This window comes from Doryrhamphus excisus, unplaced genomic scaffold (genome assembly GCF_037039965.1).
Source record: "Doryrhamphus excisus strain RoL-2023G ecotype Guam unplaced genomic scaffold, RoL_Dexc_Guam_v1.1 HiC_scaffold_27, whole genome shotgun sequence".
NCBI lineage: Eukaryota > Metazoa > Chordata > Actinopteri > Syngnathiformes > Syngnathidae > Doryrhamphus > Doryrhamphus excisus.
The window spans coordinates 45,876-61,480 of NW_027621865.1; the positions used below are offsets into that span (position 1 = coordinate 45,876).

General features: G+C 56.1%; 1 protein-coding gene across 1 annotated transcript; it reads left to right on the plus strand.

Annotated features, from left to right (window-relative positions):
• The first annotated feature begins 1,353 nt into the window (after positions 1-1,353).
• On the plus strand, positions 1,354-5,187 carry LOC144897993 (DNA-directed RNA polymerase II subunit RPB2-like). Its single transcript, XM_078788933.1, has 4 exons — positions 1,354-2,882; positions 2,921-3,381; positions 3,470-4,646; positions 4,743-5,187. Exons 1-4 carry the CDS (start codon positions 1,354-1,356, stop codon positions 5,185-5,187), a joined length of 3,612 nt encoding a protein of 1,203 aa, XP_078645059.1.
• Positions 5,188-15,605: the final 10,418 nt, after the last annotated feature.

The window sequence follows — 15,605 nt, forward strand, 5'->3', positions numbered from 1 at the left end:
CGCCGCGGCCAAAACAGGTGAGCCTACCAGTATAGATGACAAGACCGATGAAACTGGTGTGAACGGGCACGGAACATAACAATTGTGACTGACTATGCTAGTCTATGTCGCGTTACTCCACTCCCACATCTCTCCCGCCAAACGTCACATGCCCCACGTTCACGTAATATCTTTTAATTGTTTTTCCCCCCCCAACCGGCTGATTGGGTTGTCTTGAATTGGAAGCTGTGCTCTCAAAGCTTTACCGATGCGCGCAGGTGTCACTCTTATTGACAACCAAACGGAGAACAGGCGCTGTTGCGGCTTGACCAATCACGTTGATCTAACTCGGATGTCTGTTTAAGATCTATTAGACGGTCTGTGCCAAACGCTGCCAAAAAAAAACATTCCGCTAGAGGTTCCGCTCTGAGATATGTAGGACAAAAATTCTGATAAAAAAATTCTGTTAGGTAATAAACAAGCAAGTTGGATGGGTCGCTTGAAACTCTCTTGAAAGATTCGACCGAAACGTTGCAGACTATTATGTTAGAAGGTCTAATCGGAGTTCTGCTGGATAGTCCGCTAAAGATCCCGCTCAAAGTTCTGCCGGATGGTCCGCCAGAAGTTACGCTTTAAGACTTGTCAACAAGATTCCGCTAGAATTTTTATCAGCAACCATAGGTGTGAGTTGACCGAAAGGGTTCGCCCCAAAGTCCTACCGGATATTCCGATCGGAGAGATGTGGAACAGTCCGACGGGGGGGAAGCCTATGCGGTAAAATCCACCAAGAAAGGTCTTGATAGAAATTCTGTTGGCCAGTACGCTAGGGTCGGCCAAAAGGATTTGCCCAAAGCCCTGCCATAGGTTCCAATTGGAGCACTGCGGAACGGTCCGACGGAGGTTCAGATTTAAAATCTGCAGACTATTTTGATAGACATTTGGATCTGATTAGGTGCAAGGATATTCCGCTTAAAGACCACCGGTACGATTAGTCCAAGTTGGAATCGACGGCCAAATCTTTAGCGGCACGTGCGGGTGTTGATCTCGGCGACAACAGAGCATTGGGGGGGAGAAAGCGAAACAGACGCTGTTGCGATTTGACCGATAGCGTTGATCCCAAACGGATTTCTGTTTTAAGACATATCCAATTGGCACATATATAGAGAGAGAGAAGGAGAGAGAGAGAAGGAGAGAGAAGGAGAGAGAAGGAGAGAGAAGGAGAGAGAAGGAGAGAGAAGGAGAGAGAAGGAGAGAGAAGGAGAGAGAAGGATAGTGAGAGCTATGACGAGCGCGTGAGAGCTTGGTGAGCAAACGTAAACGTATTTCCTATTCATTGATATTAGTTTTGGTTTCCCTTCTCCGTTCAGGCGCCCAATGACCGACCGGCGGCCGTCGATTGACGAGGAGTTGTTCTACGGCCCCCTCTCGAGCCGAGCGCTGGTCGCGCATCACATCCGATCGTATGAGGATGCGCTTTTCCGAGGCATCCCGGCCATCCTGGCGGCTGAACCGCCCGTGACGGCGGGCGGCACCACAGTCGTCTTTGGCAAGCTGACGTTTGCGCCGCCCGTGACGGCTGACGGTCGGGCGCTGTTTCCGGCTGAGGCGCGGCGTGCCGACCTGACCTACGCCGCCGTTGTGTCGTGTCAGGCTGTCATCCGCGGCCCCGACGGGAAATCCAGCTGCACATCTGTCGAGCTGTGTCGGATACCTGCGGCGGTGCGGTCGGCCGTCTGCCGGCTGACAACCGACTCGGGCCCTGAGCCCGTGCCCGGCGAGTGCCCTTACGACCCCGGCGGCTACTTTATAATCAAGGGCAAGGAGAGAGTACTGATTCCGCACATCAGGCCGGCGTACGACCGACCTGTGGTGACGCGAGATCAGGACGGCTGGGTCTGCGAGTTCCGTAGCGTCTCGGCCGTCACAGGTCAGTCGGTAATGACCCGCGCGCACACCGACGGCCGGCGCACGCTTGAGTTCTCGTTGCCGTGCGTCAAACGTCGTGTGACGGCGGGCTCGGTGCTGCGGCAGCTTGGCGTGCCGTTCCGCACGGTGGCAGCTGACTGTGGGCTGTGCGCGCCCCTCAGCGACGACAAAGGGGCAGCGGAGCCCGTCCACCGCTGCCCGACGGCGGTCCATGCGGCCATGTGCGACATGCTGCTACGGCAGTGGGCTGAGGCGGCCGAGGAGGCTGCCGCTGCCAATGAGGAGACGGGGGAAGCCGCCGCCGCCGCTGCCCGACGATCAACCATCGAGATGCACAAAGATGGGTTCCCGCACTGCGAGAGACCCGCCGCCGCGACCGAGACGGCTGCCCATCTGGCGTGGATGATCAGAAGGCTGGCGGCGGCGGCCGGTGGGACGCAGGTCCCCTGCGACCGGGACAGCCTGGTCAACAAGCGGGTCGACTGTACCGGCCGGCTCATCCTCTTCCTGTTTCGGGGGCTTTTCAAGCAGTATGTCAAACTGGTGCGAAACGCGCTTGAGTCGCATCACACCGTCGCCCGCTGGTCGACCGGTTCGATCATCACCAACGGACTGGCGCTGTGTTTCGCCACAGGCAACTGGTCTGTCAAGCGGACCGGGCCTCCCGCCTACGTGCGCACCGGCGTGTCGCAGGTCCTGACCAACCACAACTACAGCGCCCGCCTCAGCCACCTGCGGCGGCTGACGCACGCCGTTGGCTACAAGGGGAAAAACTTTCGCGTCAGGCAGCTGCACGGCTCTCACTACGGCTTCCTGTGTCCGTACGAAACGCCGGAAGGCGAGCGCGTGGGGATAGTGCTCAACATGGCGCTGGGCTGCGGCTTTTCAATGGGCGTCCCCCGCAGCGAGCTGGATCTGCTGCTGCAGCTGGCTGGCCAGGTGCCCTTGGCTGGGACGGCCTCGCCGAGCGCCGACAGGTCTGAAACTTTTCTCTTCTCTGCTCCGGGCGCTTCAGGCGCTTCGGGGGCTTTGGGGGCTTCGGGCACTTCGGGCGCTTCGGGGGCTTCGGGGGCTTCGGGGGCTTCGGGGGCTTCAGGGGCTTCGGGGGCTTTGGGGGCTTCAGGGGCTTCAGGGGCTTCGGGGGCTTCAGGGGCTTCGGGGGCTTCGGGGGCTTCGGGGGCTTTGGGCGCTTCAGGGGCTTTGGGCGCTTTGGGGGCTTCAGGGGCTTCAGGGGCTTCGGGGGCTTCGGGGGCTTCGGAGGCTTTGGGGGCTTTGGGCGCTTCGGGGGCTTTGGGCGCTTTTGGGGCTTCAGGGGCTTCAGGGGCTTCAGGGGCTTCGGGGGCTTTGGGGGCTTCAGGGGCTTCAGGGGCTTCGGGGGCTTCGGGGGCTTTGGGGGCTCCGGAGGCTCCGGAGGCTCCGAGGCCCGCAACGGGGCCCGCAACGGGGGCTTCGGCGGCCGTAGCGGCCGTCACGCTGGTAACGGTCGACGGGGCGCTGAGAGGTATCACCGCCGATCCGGCCGGACTGGAGGCTTGGCTTGGCAGCCGGTTGCCATCTGGCGCAGGGTTGGTCTGGGACCGGGCCGCCGACGAGCTGCACCTGCTGGGTGCTGAGGGCCGATTCACGCGACCGGTGATCGATCTGCGAGGCAGACGAGGCCCGGCCGGCCGTCTCGTACGGCTGTGCGCTGAGGAGCTGGGCTGCCTGACGGCTGGCGTGGACTACGCCGACCCGCCGCCCGATCGGCTGCTGACCGACGTGGCCGCCGCCGCCGTGCCGTTCTACAACCACTCGCAATCGCCCCGCGTGGCCTACCAGTCCAACATGGGCAAGCAGGCAATAGGCGTGCTGGGCCTCAACATCCGCGATCGTTGGGACGCCACGCTGCATGTGCTGGACTACCCTCAGCGGGCCCTCACGGCCTCCAGGCTCTCGCGTGAAACCGGCTTTCAGGAGCTGTCGCACGGGGCTGTGGCGGTGGTGGCCGTGATGACGGCTCGCGGGTTCAACCAGGAGGATAGCATTGTGCTGAACGCCGCCGCTCTGGAAAGGGGCCTTTTCGGCTGCGTGACCTATCGCACCTACTGCGAGACGGCCCGTCGGCGGTCCCGGTATGACTACGAGACCATTGGCGTGCCACCCTACGACGTCCGCCGGGCGGACCGGGACTACGGCCTGTTGGACGAGGCCACGGGCGTAGTGTGTGTGGCTAAGGCTAGGGCGGCGGCAAAGGCCTCGGCCAAATACCGGCTCCGAGCAGGTTGCTGCGATGCGCCGTGGCTGCCCGCTGGCGTTGTGCTGGCGGGCAAGATATGGCACAAGCAGTCACCCGGCGGGCCGCTGCAAACGCGCGACGTCTCGATGGTCGTCCGACCGGGCGAGGAGGGGTACTTGGACCGAGTCGTCAGCGACCGAGACGTCGACGGCGCCGTCACGGTCAAGGTCCGGCTGCGGAGCGCTCGGTTTCCAGAGATTGGCGACAAATTTGCCTCCTTCACCGCCCAGAAGGGCACGTGCGGCGCCATATTTCGGCCGGAGGACATGCCGTTCTGCGCCGACGGCACAACGCCCGACCTGATCATCAACCCGCACGCCTTTCCCTCGCGCATGACGATAAACTATCTGCTGCAGATGTGTTTTGATCGGGCGGCCTGCGCAGAAGGCCGGCTCTACGACGCCACGGCTTTCGGGCACCCGGCCGTGGCGGCCGAGATCGAGGCGGCGGGCCGGCGGGCGGGATTGGCTGAGGAAGTGGGCGGCAGTGGAGGAGGCAGCGGAGGAGGTGGCGGAGGAGGAGGTGGCGGAGGAGGTGGCGGAGGAGGCCTAGTCTGCTGGGATAGCGTCATGTATTGCGGTCTGACGGGCCGTCGGTTTCCGGCCAAGATTTTTATGGGGCCGTGTCCGTACCAGCGCCTGCGACACATGGTCTCTGGCAAGATCCACTCCAGGGCCGGGGGTCCGCTGGATCCGCTGACCCGCCAGCCGGTGGCGGGCAGGAGTCGGGACGGGGGTATCAAGATAGGCGAGATGGAGCAGTGGTGTAAGATCAGTCACGGGGCGGCGGCCGCACTACGCGAGTCCATGCACGACCTGAGCGACCCGTACGCGCTTCCCGTCTGCACGCTGTGCGGCTACGCGGCGGCTGCCACCTCGGACCACTGCGAACGGTGTGAATCGGCCACCGTGGAGATGATGGCTGTGCCCTACACCACCAAAATGCTGTTGCAGGAGCTGCAGGCCATTGGCATCAAGATACGCTACAATATTGATACGCCGGATTGATCAGGACGGCCGAGCGGACGGCCGAGCGGACGGCCGAGCGGACGGCCGAGCGGACGGCCGATCGACGGCAAACATTAAAGGAACAAGGAAGCCTCAAACCCTAATTAGTTTTGGCACGGCCCTCCCTCGCTGGAAAAAATAAAAAAAAACACCATTGCAGTTTACGGGTAAACAAGTTTCAGCTGTGCCGGCTGCTCAAAACGGATCTTAAGATAATAAAACCTATTTAACCCCGCCCAGACAGCCAAGAGGCTGAAACCAATTGGACAGACAAACGATGGCATTGTTTGGCAAACATTTAACGCTTTGGCGGCTGAGCTAAAAACAACATTGTGTTCAGCAATATATATTATATATTATATATATATATTATATATATAATATATACAATCTAATTTCTTCCCCCCCCCACAACCCCCATCCCGGCTACCGTCCCAATAAAAATTAAAAACGTCTTGGTCGGCCACGACAGCGGCGGATAACGTCATATTGATCGGCGCGTTTCATCTGCGATAAACGTCACGATAGTATTGTCTAGTTTCACCTCAACTCTGAACTCGGATCGAGCGCCCGAGACGAGAAACCGGTGGAACGGCCAAAACCTGGTCAGCTCACCTTTGCTCGCCTCCGTTTGCCTCTGCTTGCCTTTGCTTACTTTTGCTCGCCTCCGTTCGCCTTTGCTCGCCTCCGTTCGCCTTTGCTTGCCTTTGCTTACTTTTGCTCGCCTCCGCTTGCCTCCGCTTGCCTCCGCTTGCCTCCGCTTGCCTCCGCTTGCCTCCGCTTGCCCCCGCTTGCCCCGGCTGTAACTATTTTCCCGCAAACACACGCTTCTTTCCCATCCGACCGCTTGTTCTAACATGCGGCACGACGGTGAGAACATCAAAACCAGTAAAAACGCTGACGCCTTTGAAACAACAATCGATCTGCCGGCTGCCGTGGAGATGCACGAGCGTTTTGGCGCTGTCGAAACCGATCGAGCCGAGCACCTGAGCCTGATCAACACGTCACCACCGCTGTCGCCGGCGGCTGACGATAGGACGAGGGCGGGCTGCCAATACCGAGGCGTGGCCTGCTGGCGAAACAGACCCATGTTTGTCAGCTTGCCTTGGCCGACCGAGGTGCCTGTTGCGGCGGATCATCCGGCCTTCCTGGCCGACGGATCGCGGCGGTCCGACGTCCGTTTCTTTGTCGCTCGGGAAGGCACAATTGTGAACGTCTACCGGGCGGGCGGCAAGTGGCGCATGACTGGCAACCGGCACATCGATCTGTTTACGCTTCGCTGGGCCTCACGCCGACGCACATTTGGTCAGGCGGCCGTTGAGTGCCTCGAAAGTGTGTGGCCTGACAACCGCCGACAACCGGCGGTCGACGAAAAGGCTCGCCGAGGACGACGGCCCACCGCGCGAGAGTACGTGCAGCGTTTCGGGCGCGCCAACCTCAACAAGCAGCACGGGTACGTCTTTCTGCTGCAGCACGGAGAGGACGAACGTGTGGTATGCGAAGCTGACCCAAAGATCCGGCTGCTGGCTGTCTGGATCGGTACGGGCCACCGGTACGGCGTCCCACTGCGGCTGAACAACGGTCGGACAATACCGGCCGGCGAACAGCTGCCGATTGCGTGTTCCAGCTCCCCCCAGGCTCTAAACAACTGGCTGGCATCTGCCGACGCTCGCCGGGTGGTGGGGACCGTTTGTGTGACAGCCACCGGTCAGCATTTTAAAACGATCTGCCCGGCGTACGCTGCTGCGATGAAGGCTCGCGGCACTTGCCGAGAGTTACACATGCGGCTGCTGGAGCTGGCCGTCAGAGAGGATGAAGCGGAATGCCAGCAGCATCTGCTGACTGTACGGCGAATGTTTCCGGCGGCGGAGGCTGCCTATAAGCATCTGCGGCCACAGCTGACGGCTCTGGCCAAGCGGGTGAAGGACCCGGCAAGGGACCCGGCAAGGGACCCGGCAAGGGACCTTGCAAGGGACCCTGCAAGGGACCCTGCAAGGGACCCGGCAAGGGACCCTGCAACGGCTGAAACTCCTTGTCCCGATCGCCCAAGCCTGAAACACTTACCGCTTGCCGTCATCTGGCGTGCGTGCGCCAGGTCGTGCGGATGGCTAAAGGCGTACGACAGAGCGACTGCGGCGCGGTTAGCCGAAGCAAGAACCCGATGTCGCGAAACCTTGTCCCGGCCACCGTCTCCCTCGCCGTCTCCCTCGCCGTCTCCCCCACCGTCTCCCCCTCGAGTCGAATTCGTGTGGCGAGACGACGATTTCCCACCGCTGAGCTGAATGAAATGCATTAGAGGTGGGTTTGCCAAATAGTTTAACCGCGGCCAAACAGCGTGTGCATGAAAACTTGCTCATCGAATTGGAAACATGCTGCGGCCGCGGGGTTGAGTGGCCGTAACCAGATGGCTGTACAAAAAATGGATGGATAAATAGATAGCCAGAACTATTGATAGAATTTGCCGCTGACCATGCAGAAGGCTAAACTCGCACTGAATTATGTTTGCACCCTGGAGGGCATTTTCAGACAGTGGCCAAAGATAGCTTTTGAGTGTTGCTTTTGTTATTATTGTTGTTAGTTTCTATACTGAGTGGTTATAAAAATATTTTAAAAAAAATAAGAAAAAGATAGATAAAAAATAAATATAAAAAATATATTAAAAGAAATATAAAAGAAATATACAAAATATTAACAATCTAGCCGCCTGCGTTTGCGAACTTGTATACGGGTCGGTCAGCGCAATTCGATCGGACAAAGGGAACAGAAAATTTGTAAGAAAACAGAACTAATCTTTTAAGAGCAGGCAGGCAACTACCGCTCGTCTGACCTTAAAAGATTTATTGCAATTAGTTTACAAGAGCTGTAGTGTAAATGTAATGTAGCGTAATGTAGTGTAATCTAGTGTAATCTAGTGTAATGTAGTGTAATGTAGTGTAATGTAGTGTAATGTAGTGTAGTGTGTGTGGGAGAAGGGAAGGAGGGAGGGTGCTAAGGTGTCTGCAAAACTGTTATCTGGTTGGCACGTCCCAAACTGTCTTCTCCTGCCACATGTGTATGTGTGTGTGAACGTGAGAAAGCCAGCCTCAACACGGACCGTACGAGAGCGTCAGAGCTTGATCGTTGGCGCTCGATACGCTCAACACGCTGTGATCCCTCAGCCAGGCGTAGCCGTCCGATCGTCCACCGCGCCAGTGGTTGCGAACGGTTGACCCCGGACCGTACCGATGGTCATCGTACGTCATTTGGTACCTGCAGGCCCACCACTTGTCGCCAGGCTCGTCGCCAGGCTTGTTGCCAGGCTTGTTGCCAGGCTTGTTGCCAGGCTCGTTGCCAGGCTCGTTGCCAGGCTTGTCAGCCAGCTCTTGCAACGACGACGGCTCTTTGGCGCGGTCCGTTGACCGCGCGTCTAAAAGCCGAGACAGGCAGAGCGCCGGCAGCAGGATCATAACAATTAAAGTGGCTAAGCCGGGCCGGCTGTAGATGCACAGCACTGTGGCAAAACCGATTATCAACGCCGTTTCCGACAGATGTAACATGTCATTTCAACCCAATTGATCGTTTGAGGTGAATTATTTTAGAATGAGCGTTGTTGGGGAGGGTTTTTTTTTTAAAAATCCTTTCTTTCACAACACCCCCCATTGTCAACAAACTTGACCCCAACCCTTTTCAGACTCGACATTTACTGCGGCGGTCGGCGGCGGCTGTCAGCAGCCGACAACGGCCAACAGCAGCCGTCAGCAGCCGTCAACAGCCGACAGCAGCTGTCAGCAGCCGTCAACAGCCGACAGCAGCTGTCAGCAGCCGTCAACGGCCGACAGCAGCTGTCAGCAGCCGTCAACGGCCGACAGCAGCTGTCAGCAGCCGTCAACGGCCGACAGCAGCTGTCAGCAGCCGTCAACGGCCGACAGCAGCTGTCAGCAGCCGACAGCAGCTGTCAGCAGCCGACAACGGCTGTCAGCGGCCGTCAGCGGCTGTCAGCGGCCGTCAGCGGCTGTCAGCGGCCGTCAGCGGCTGTCAGCGGCTGTCAGCGGCTGTCAGCGGCCGACAGCGGTCTAGAGCTTTTATCCTCATGAACATCAAGCGAGCGACATTGTCGGGGGATTGAGATCGGAAGCGGCAAGCAGTTTCCAAACGGTCAACGGCGCATGCTTGCCGGTTGCGCTTTCCATATTATTTACAGCTACTCTTCATCAGCTATATATCCATATATATATATATATGGATATATATATATAGTTATCTTCTATAGGTAAATTCTCCCAAGCCGGCTCACGCGCGTTATTTCCATTTACGTACATCAACAGCTGCCAATCCGTCAGCTTCAGACGCCTCTGACCGTATGACATGATTGGGTTTTGATTTAAAATAACCAAAAATTCCGAATCGAACGTATTAAACGGTGATAACGATTCGTATAGACCTTGGCCGATTCGGAACCTGTGGTATTTTCTGCAAAGTAAACGTCAACGCTTGTAAGCAATTTTACCCTCCCCAATTTCATCTACCTCCTCCTCCTCACAAGCCGAAAACTGCGGCTTCGGCAAGTTTCGCCCACACCCCTTTCTTCCACATATCTCTCTCTCTCTCTCACATCTCTCTCAAACCCCTCTCTCCTACACCTTTCTCTCTCTCACACCTTTCTCTCTCTCTTTCTCTCTTTCTTTCTCTTCAACGCCTTATTTAGACACCGTGACCATCGTTATGCCGACGCAAACGATCCCTGCCACGCTTGGGCAACCAAGCGAGCGGTTGAGCGGACAACCAAAGCTGCCGAAGCTGCAGAAGCTGCAGAAGCTGCAGAAGCTGCAGAAGCTGCAGAAGCTGCAGAAGCTGCAGAAGCTGCAGAAGCTGCAGAAGCTGCAGAAGCTGCAGAAGCTGCCGTGTGATGAAAGTCGGATGGCAAGACTGAAACGGCTGGCAACTGAGTTTGATCAAATCGATACATTGCCGCGGTCACAACGGTTACGGCTTCTGAGCAGCATGCTGATCGAGCCGCTGCTGCGACAATTTGTGGCCGTCGAGGCCGTCGAGGCTGGACTTGTCGCGATTCCGGGCAGACGGCTGTCGCCGGACCGCGATCACTGTTTGGCAGTCGAAGGGCGTCCAGCGGCAGGCCGTCGGTCAAATTCGCCGATTCGCCGACGCAGTCCCCACGCCGAGCACCGGCGGTTGACCCACCGCCAGCTGTTACGGCAGCGCCGATACGCGTAATAAATCACTAGCTGGCAAAATGCCGCCAGATATATAATCAGGCCGTACCACATGCCGTACGACAGTGCGCATGCCGCTCCGCAGGAGGTGGCGTCGGCACACGTGGCAGGTCCACACATCATGGTGATCGAGGAGCAAAAAAAAAACGGTTGGACAGTTAGAATATAGCGATAGGGGAGGAGCTGTCTAAGCTCCCCTTTACACTTTCAAATCAACCCGTTCGGACCGGGCTGCGACGTCTTTGCGCCGATGGGTCACAGATGATGGCTATTGTAGCTGCGATAGCCGCCGTGTGCTGCCGTGTGCTGCCGTGTGCTGCCGTGTGCTGCCGTGTGCTGCCGTGTGCTGCCATGTGCCGCCGTGTGCCGCCGTGTGCTGCCGTGTGCTGCCATGTGCTGCCGTGTGCTGCCGTGTGCTGCCGTGTGCTGCCGTGTGCTGCCGTGTGCTGCCGTGTCCAGCTGTGGCTGCGGTAGCTGCGATAGCTGCGGTAGCTGCAATAGCTGCAATAGCTGCTGTGATTGTGATAACCGCTGTGGCCGCAATAGCTGCCGCAATCACCATAACCGCAATGACTGCAATGACTGCAATGACCGCAATGACTGCAATGACTGCAATGACTGCAATGATTGCAATGACCGCAATGATTGCAATGACTGCAATGACCATAATGACCGATGCGGCCGTCGTCAAAAACTATGGATAGAAGCGGCCGCTGTTTTGGCCGCAATGTGTCTTGAAGCGTGGAAGGTGATGCTCTTTCCCCAAAAGATGGTGATGACAGCAGAAGACTGCAGGATAGTCGTGTGCTCCAGAACCGATAATACATGTTGGAATAGTTACACAATTTTAAGCTCAAGATTGCCATTCTGTACGTATGTGTAATGTATATATTTATATATATTTATATATATTTATATATATATATATATATTTATTTATATCTATATATATATAATGTGTGTATGTGTGAGGAGGAAGCGATAAGACGGTCAGAGTGTGTACGCCTTTGAACCCACATGTGTTTGTATCTCACCACTCTCAGTTGTCCTCGGTATTGAAGCGCCGCTTTAACGTGTCTATTTCGCTATTTAAGAAATCTATCTATCAAACAGCTGTAGAGCTGCGGAAACTAACATCAAGCGTGTGCGTGTGCGAACCGATTGACCGAATAAAGTGTCAAACCCGTTCTCATTTATTTGTAACCCCTTCCACACACACAGTGCTTTCAAAAGGGTCTCACGGCCGCTTCCGTCAGACAAACAATGGGGGGTTGGTTTTTGCGCTCTTCCCCCCACTCAACAATTAATCCTCAGGCTCTTCCCTCCCCTCTCAACAATTAATCCGCAAGCTCTTCCTCCCCTTTAGAACTCTCTCTCTCTATATATATATATATCTCGCTATCTTTCTATCTTTCTATTTCTCTCCCTGCAGCCTCATCGGCTTGCCACGTCTTTGATACGTCAATACTTATGTGCGCCGGATTGGCGCGGACGGCACGCTGTTTTATTTGGAAGAGTGTATTTATAAAAACAGTCGAGCTTTATCCGCGTGCCAACCCGTACAATCACACACCTACCCCACCATCTCTCCACACCCGACCGTGAACCATGTCAGCAGCGTTTAGATCGTCTCTATCCTCGCTATCGCCGCTGTCGTCGATAAGCAGCCGCGTATCACGCGCTGCGCTTTCAGGATGTCCTGAGTCTCAGGCACCCCGACGGCAGACCCGAGCTCGAGCCCAAGCTCGAGTCCGATCCCGATCCAGATCCCGATCCAGATCCAGATCCAGATCCCGATCCAGATCCCAATCCAGACAGTCCAACCCTGACAGCCGGGTAAATACGCTGCGTGACATTTTGCCTAAAACCTCGGTCGGTAAACAGCTGCGAATAGGCGCAGCGGCGGCTGTCCCTAAACCTGTGTTGGCGAGCGACTGCATCGGCGCAGCCGTCGATGCATTGGAAGTCACCTTGACCGACATGGTCGAGCGTATCAAGTGCGCCATGGCCACCTGCGGCCAGAGGCGAACAGTTAGCGCCCCGCTGCTGGCAATGTTTGCAAGCGCGCCGTGCGCTCCTGCCGCGCCTGCCGCTGCGGCGGCAACAAAAACCGTCGACAAGTCGGCGCTCAAGCTCTCCAGGTCAAGAACGATGGCCGCTGCCAGACGTTGCGGCCTGACCGGCAAAGTCACCCACGAGGCCAAACTTGACCTCCAGAAGCTGGTGTGCCAGTACATAGCCGCCCTTGGCAATGCAGCGGCAAAGATGGCGGCAAACGGGTGCGAGGGTAAACCCATCACAGCGCAGGCTATCCACGACGTCATGCCATTTGTCAGAATCTAACGGCCGCTGCCGCATATTCCGAACACTGCGGGTGGCGTAGATTGCCGCAGGGTGAGCAATGACAGATGAGATGCGATCAAACATCTCTCACTCTTTATGGTTCTCTTTATGGCTCTCTTTATGGCTCTCTTTATGGCTCTCTTTATGGCTCTCTTTACAAGCCGTAGCAGCGGTACGGCCAAATTTAAACGATCCTAAATATCCCTGGTTGGACTATCGACCGTAGACCATAAACTATTGAGCTGATTGAGCTGATTGAGCTGATTGAGCTGATTGAGCTGATTGAGCTGATTGAGCTGATTGAGCTGATTGAGCTGATTGAGCTGATTGAGCTGATTGAGCTGCTTGAGCTGCTTGAGCTGCTTGAGCTGCTTGAGCTGCTTGAGCTGCTTGAGCTGCTTGAGCTGCTTGAGCTGCTTGTGCTGCTTGAGCTACATATGCACATGCGTGTATATATATATATAAACGGGGCTAGGAACAAAGCTGGGTATTGAGCTGGGTATTGAGCTGGGTATTGAGCTGGGTATTGAGCTGGGCATTGAGCTGGGCATTGAGCTGGGCATTGAGCTGGGCATTGAGCTGGGCATTGAGCTGGGAACAGCGCTATGGATTCTTCCAGAAATCGATGCAATAGTATATTATGCTATATTTTAGTACATTTATTATATAATATAATAATAATTATTATATTATAGTACAATTATAGTACAATTATAGTACAATTATAGTACAATTATAGTACGATTATAGTACGATTATAGTACGATTATAGTACAATTATAGTACGATTATAGTACGATTATAGTACGATTATAGTATAGTACGACTATAGTAGTCCATTGTGTGCGTTGCGTGCTGATGCGGTCGCCCTGACGGTATGTGCTTCAAACGGCTGGCTCGTCGTAGTACAGAGCTTGCAGAGCCGTAGTAGCCGATCGCACTGTCTCGGTTGCGTTTGACAGTCGATTAGCGGTCGTCCATCGATCGCCGGCCGTCGATCCGGTTTCAACCTCAACATGCGCGGCTGCAATCTCCGACTCGGTTGCCTCCAGGTCGTCGAGGACGTTTTGTACCACGCGTTTGCTGAACCGGGTCGCCATCTCGCGCATGACCCTCTTCCATTGGCGATCAAGGAGATGCCGATCTACAACCTCTGGCGTTTCCACCAGACCTTGATCCGAAAACAATCGAGCCGTCTCGACGCCGGCCACGGCGGCGCGAGCGGCCCGCCACTGTCGGGCGCCGACAGTTGCCTCAAACGAGCAATCGGCCACGAGTGCGGCCGTCTCGTCTTGAGTGATACCCACATCGGCGTGGCCGCGCCGCACGCTCTCCTCAAACTCAGCACGCAACTGAACCGTTTCGACGGCGCAGAGATCTCCAAACGTCCGGTTCAAGACGTCCAAGACCTCAATCAGCTTTGAGTACAGGTCGCGGGCGTGCGCTATCTGGCAAGCCGCCTTGACACGGCGTGTGGCGTAAGCCTCCGCCGGTGTTTCGGGCCTGGCGGCTTCGGCCGCCGCTTCTTTGGCCCGCCGCACCAGCGCTTGGACCCGCTCCACCTCGGCCCGCTGCGCCGCCTCGGCCAGCTCGTTGGCCGAAGGCTGGGCGGCATGCACCAGATCCAGTCGAGCCGCCATGCCGCGAGCCACGACCGGCACCACCAAGCCTACACGGCAGATAAACACGCTGCAGTCGGTGCTCTGCTGTCTCGTCAGCACACGGGCTCGATCGGTCGCCTCCGCTTCAGTGTGGAAGGCGCCCCGGACGACCGCCGCGCCTCTGATCGGCCGCCTGCAGCATTTGCACGGCTTACAATCCGAAACGCACGCCGATGTTAGAAATGAGATCAGGGCGTAGCCGGGGCCGACGGGGGACTCGTCCATGACTGTTCCCGGCTTAAACTCAACAACCTCACTCATCGTCGGCATCGTCGGCATCGTCGGCATCGTCGGCGGCGTCGGCGGCGTCGTTGGCACGTCTGTTGCAGTAATCATTATGGGTCTTTGGCGGCCGCGACGGGAACGGTCAAGCGCAATCTGGAGAATCTTTACAAAGGTTGTTGAGGTTTGTTAATATTAAGTTTCCACTTGCAGAGATTAGGAAACCAGAATATCAGAATATCAGGATATCAGGATATGCGGATATGCGGTGTGGTGAGATGTGAGTTTTGAGCCGAAACGATGGAGGGTGGATTTTTCTTTTCCGAGCGCCAACGCCCATCGGCGGCAGACCCGCCACAATATCTTTTATTCAAACAGCCAACCGTATAAGCGACAATCGGGAGCTTGTTGGTGCTATCTGGTGCTGACTGGTGGGGAGGGAGGGAGTGAGCCCAAACTTGTGGAAGACCGCAGGCTGGTCAATCAGTTTGCATCATCCAACTCACATTATTTTCCTCTGCGCGCACGCGCGCACGCACGCACGCACGCGCGCACGCACCAACCTCCTCCAAACGTCCAATAGATTTGGTCAATAAGAGTTTTTGTTGACCAAATCTCCACATCTATGTAAGCGTATACCCAAAAAAATATATCTTATATACATATTGTATAAATAAGCCGCCGATGTAGGTTATGGCGGCCGTTCTGATTCCACGCTCGACGCTGACGCGCTACACCTACAGAATCCTGTTCTATCGTAATCCTCATTGACTGTCAACAACTGGTGTCAAACGTTGTTTAAATGTAATTATTATCAGCAGACTGTTTTAATACAATTAGGAGGTGTCCTATTGCATGGACCCAACAGCAACAATGATAGAGTTTTAAAAAATCGGATCCGAACCCATCCTTGAGTCGCACTGCGCTATCATTTCAGCAGATGGCTAAGCGGCTGCAGACGATTTCTTGAAAAAAAAAACCG

Bases quoted from the DNA above. Each gene is read 5' to 3' on its own strand.
- LOC144897993 (XM_078788933.1), top strand. From the start codon at position 1,354: ATGACCGACCGGCGGCCGTCGATTGACGAGGAGTTGTTCTACGGCCCC. The intron at 3,382-3,469 runs GTAACGGTCGAC...CATCTGGCGCAG, and splicing joins CCGTAGCGGCCGTCACGCTG to GGTTGGTCTGGGACCGGGCC. The intron at 4,647-4,742 runs GGCTGAGGAAGT...AGTCTGCTGGGA, and splicing joins GCGGGCCGGCGGGCGGGATT to TAGCGTCATGTATTGCGGTC.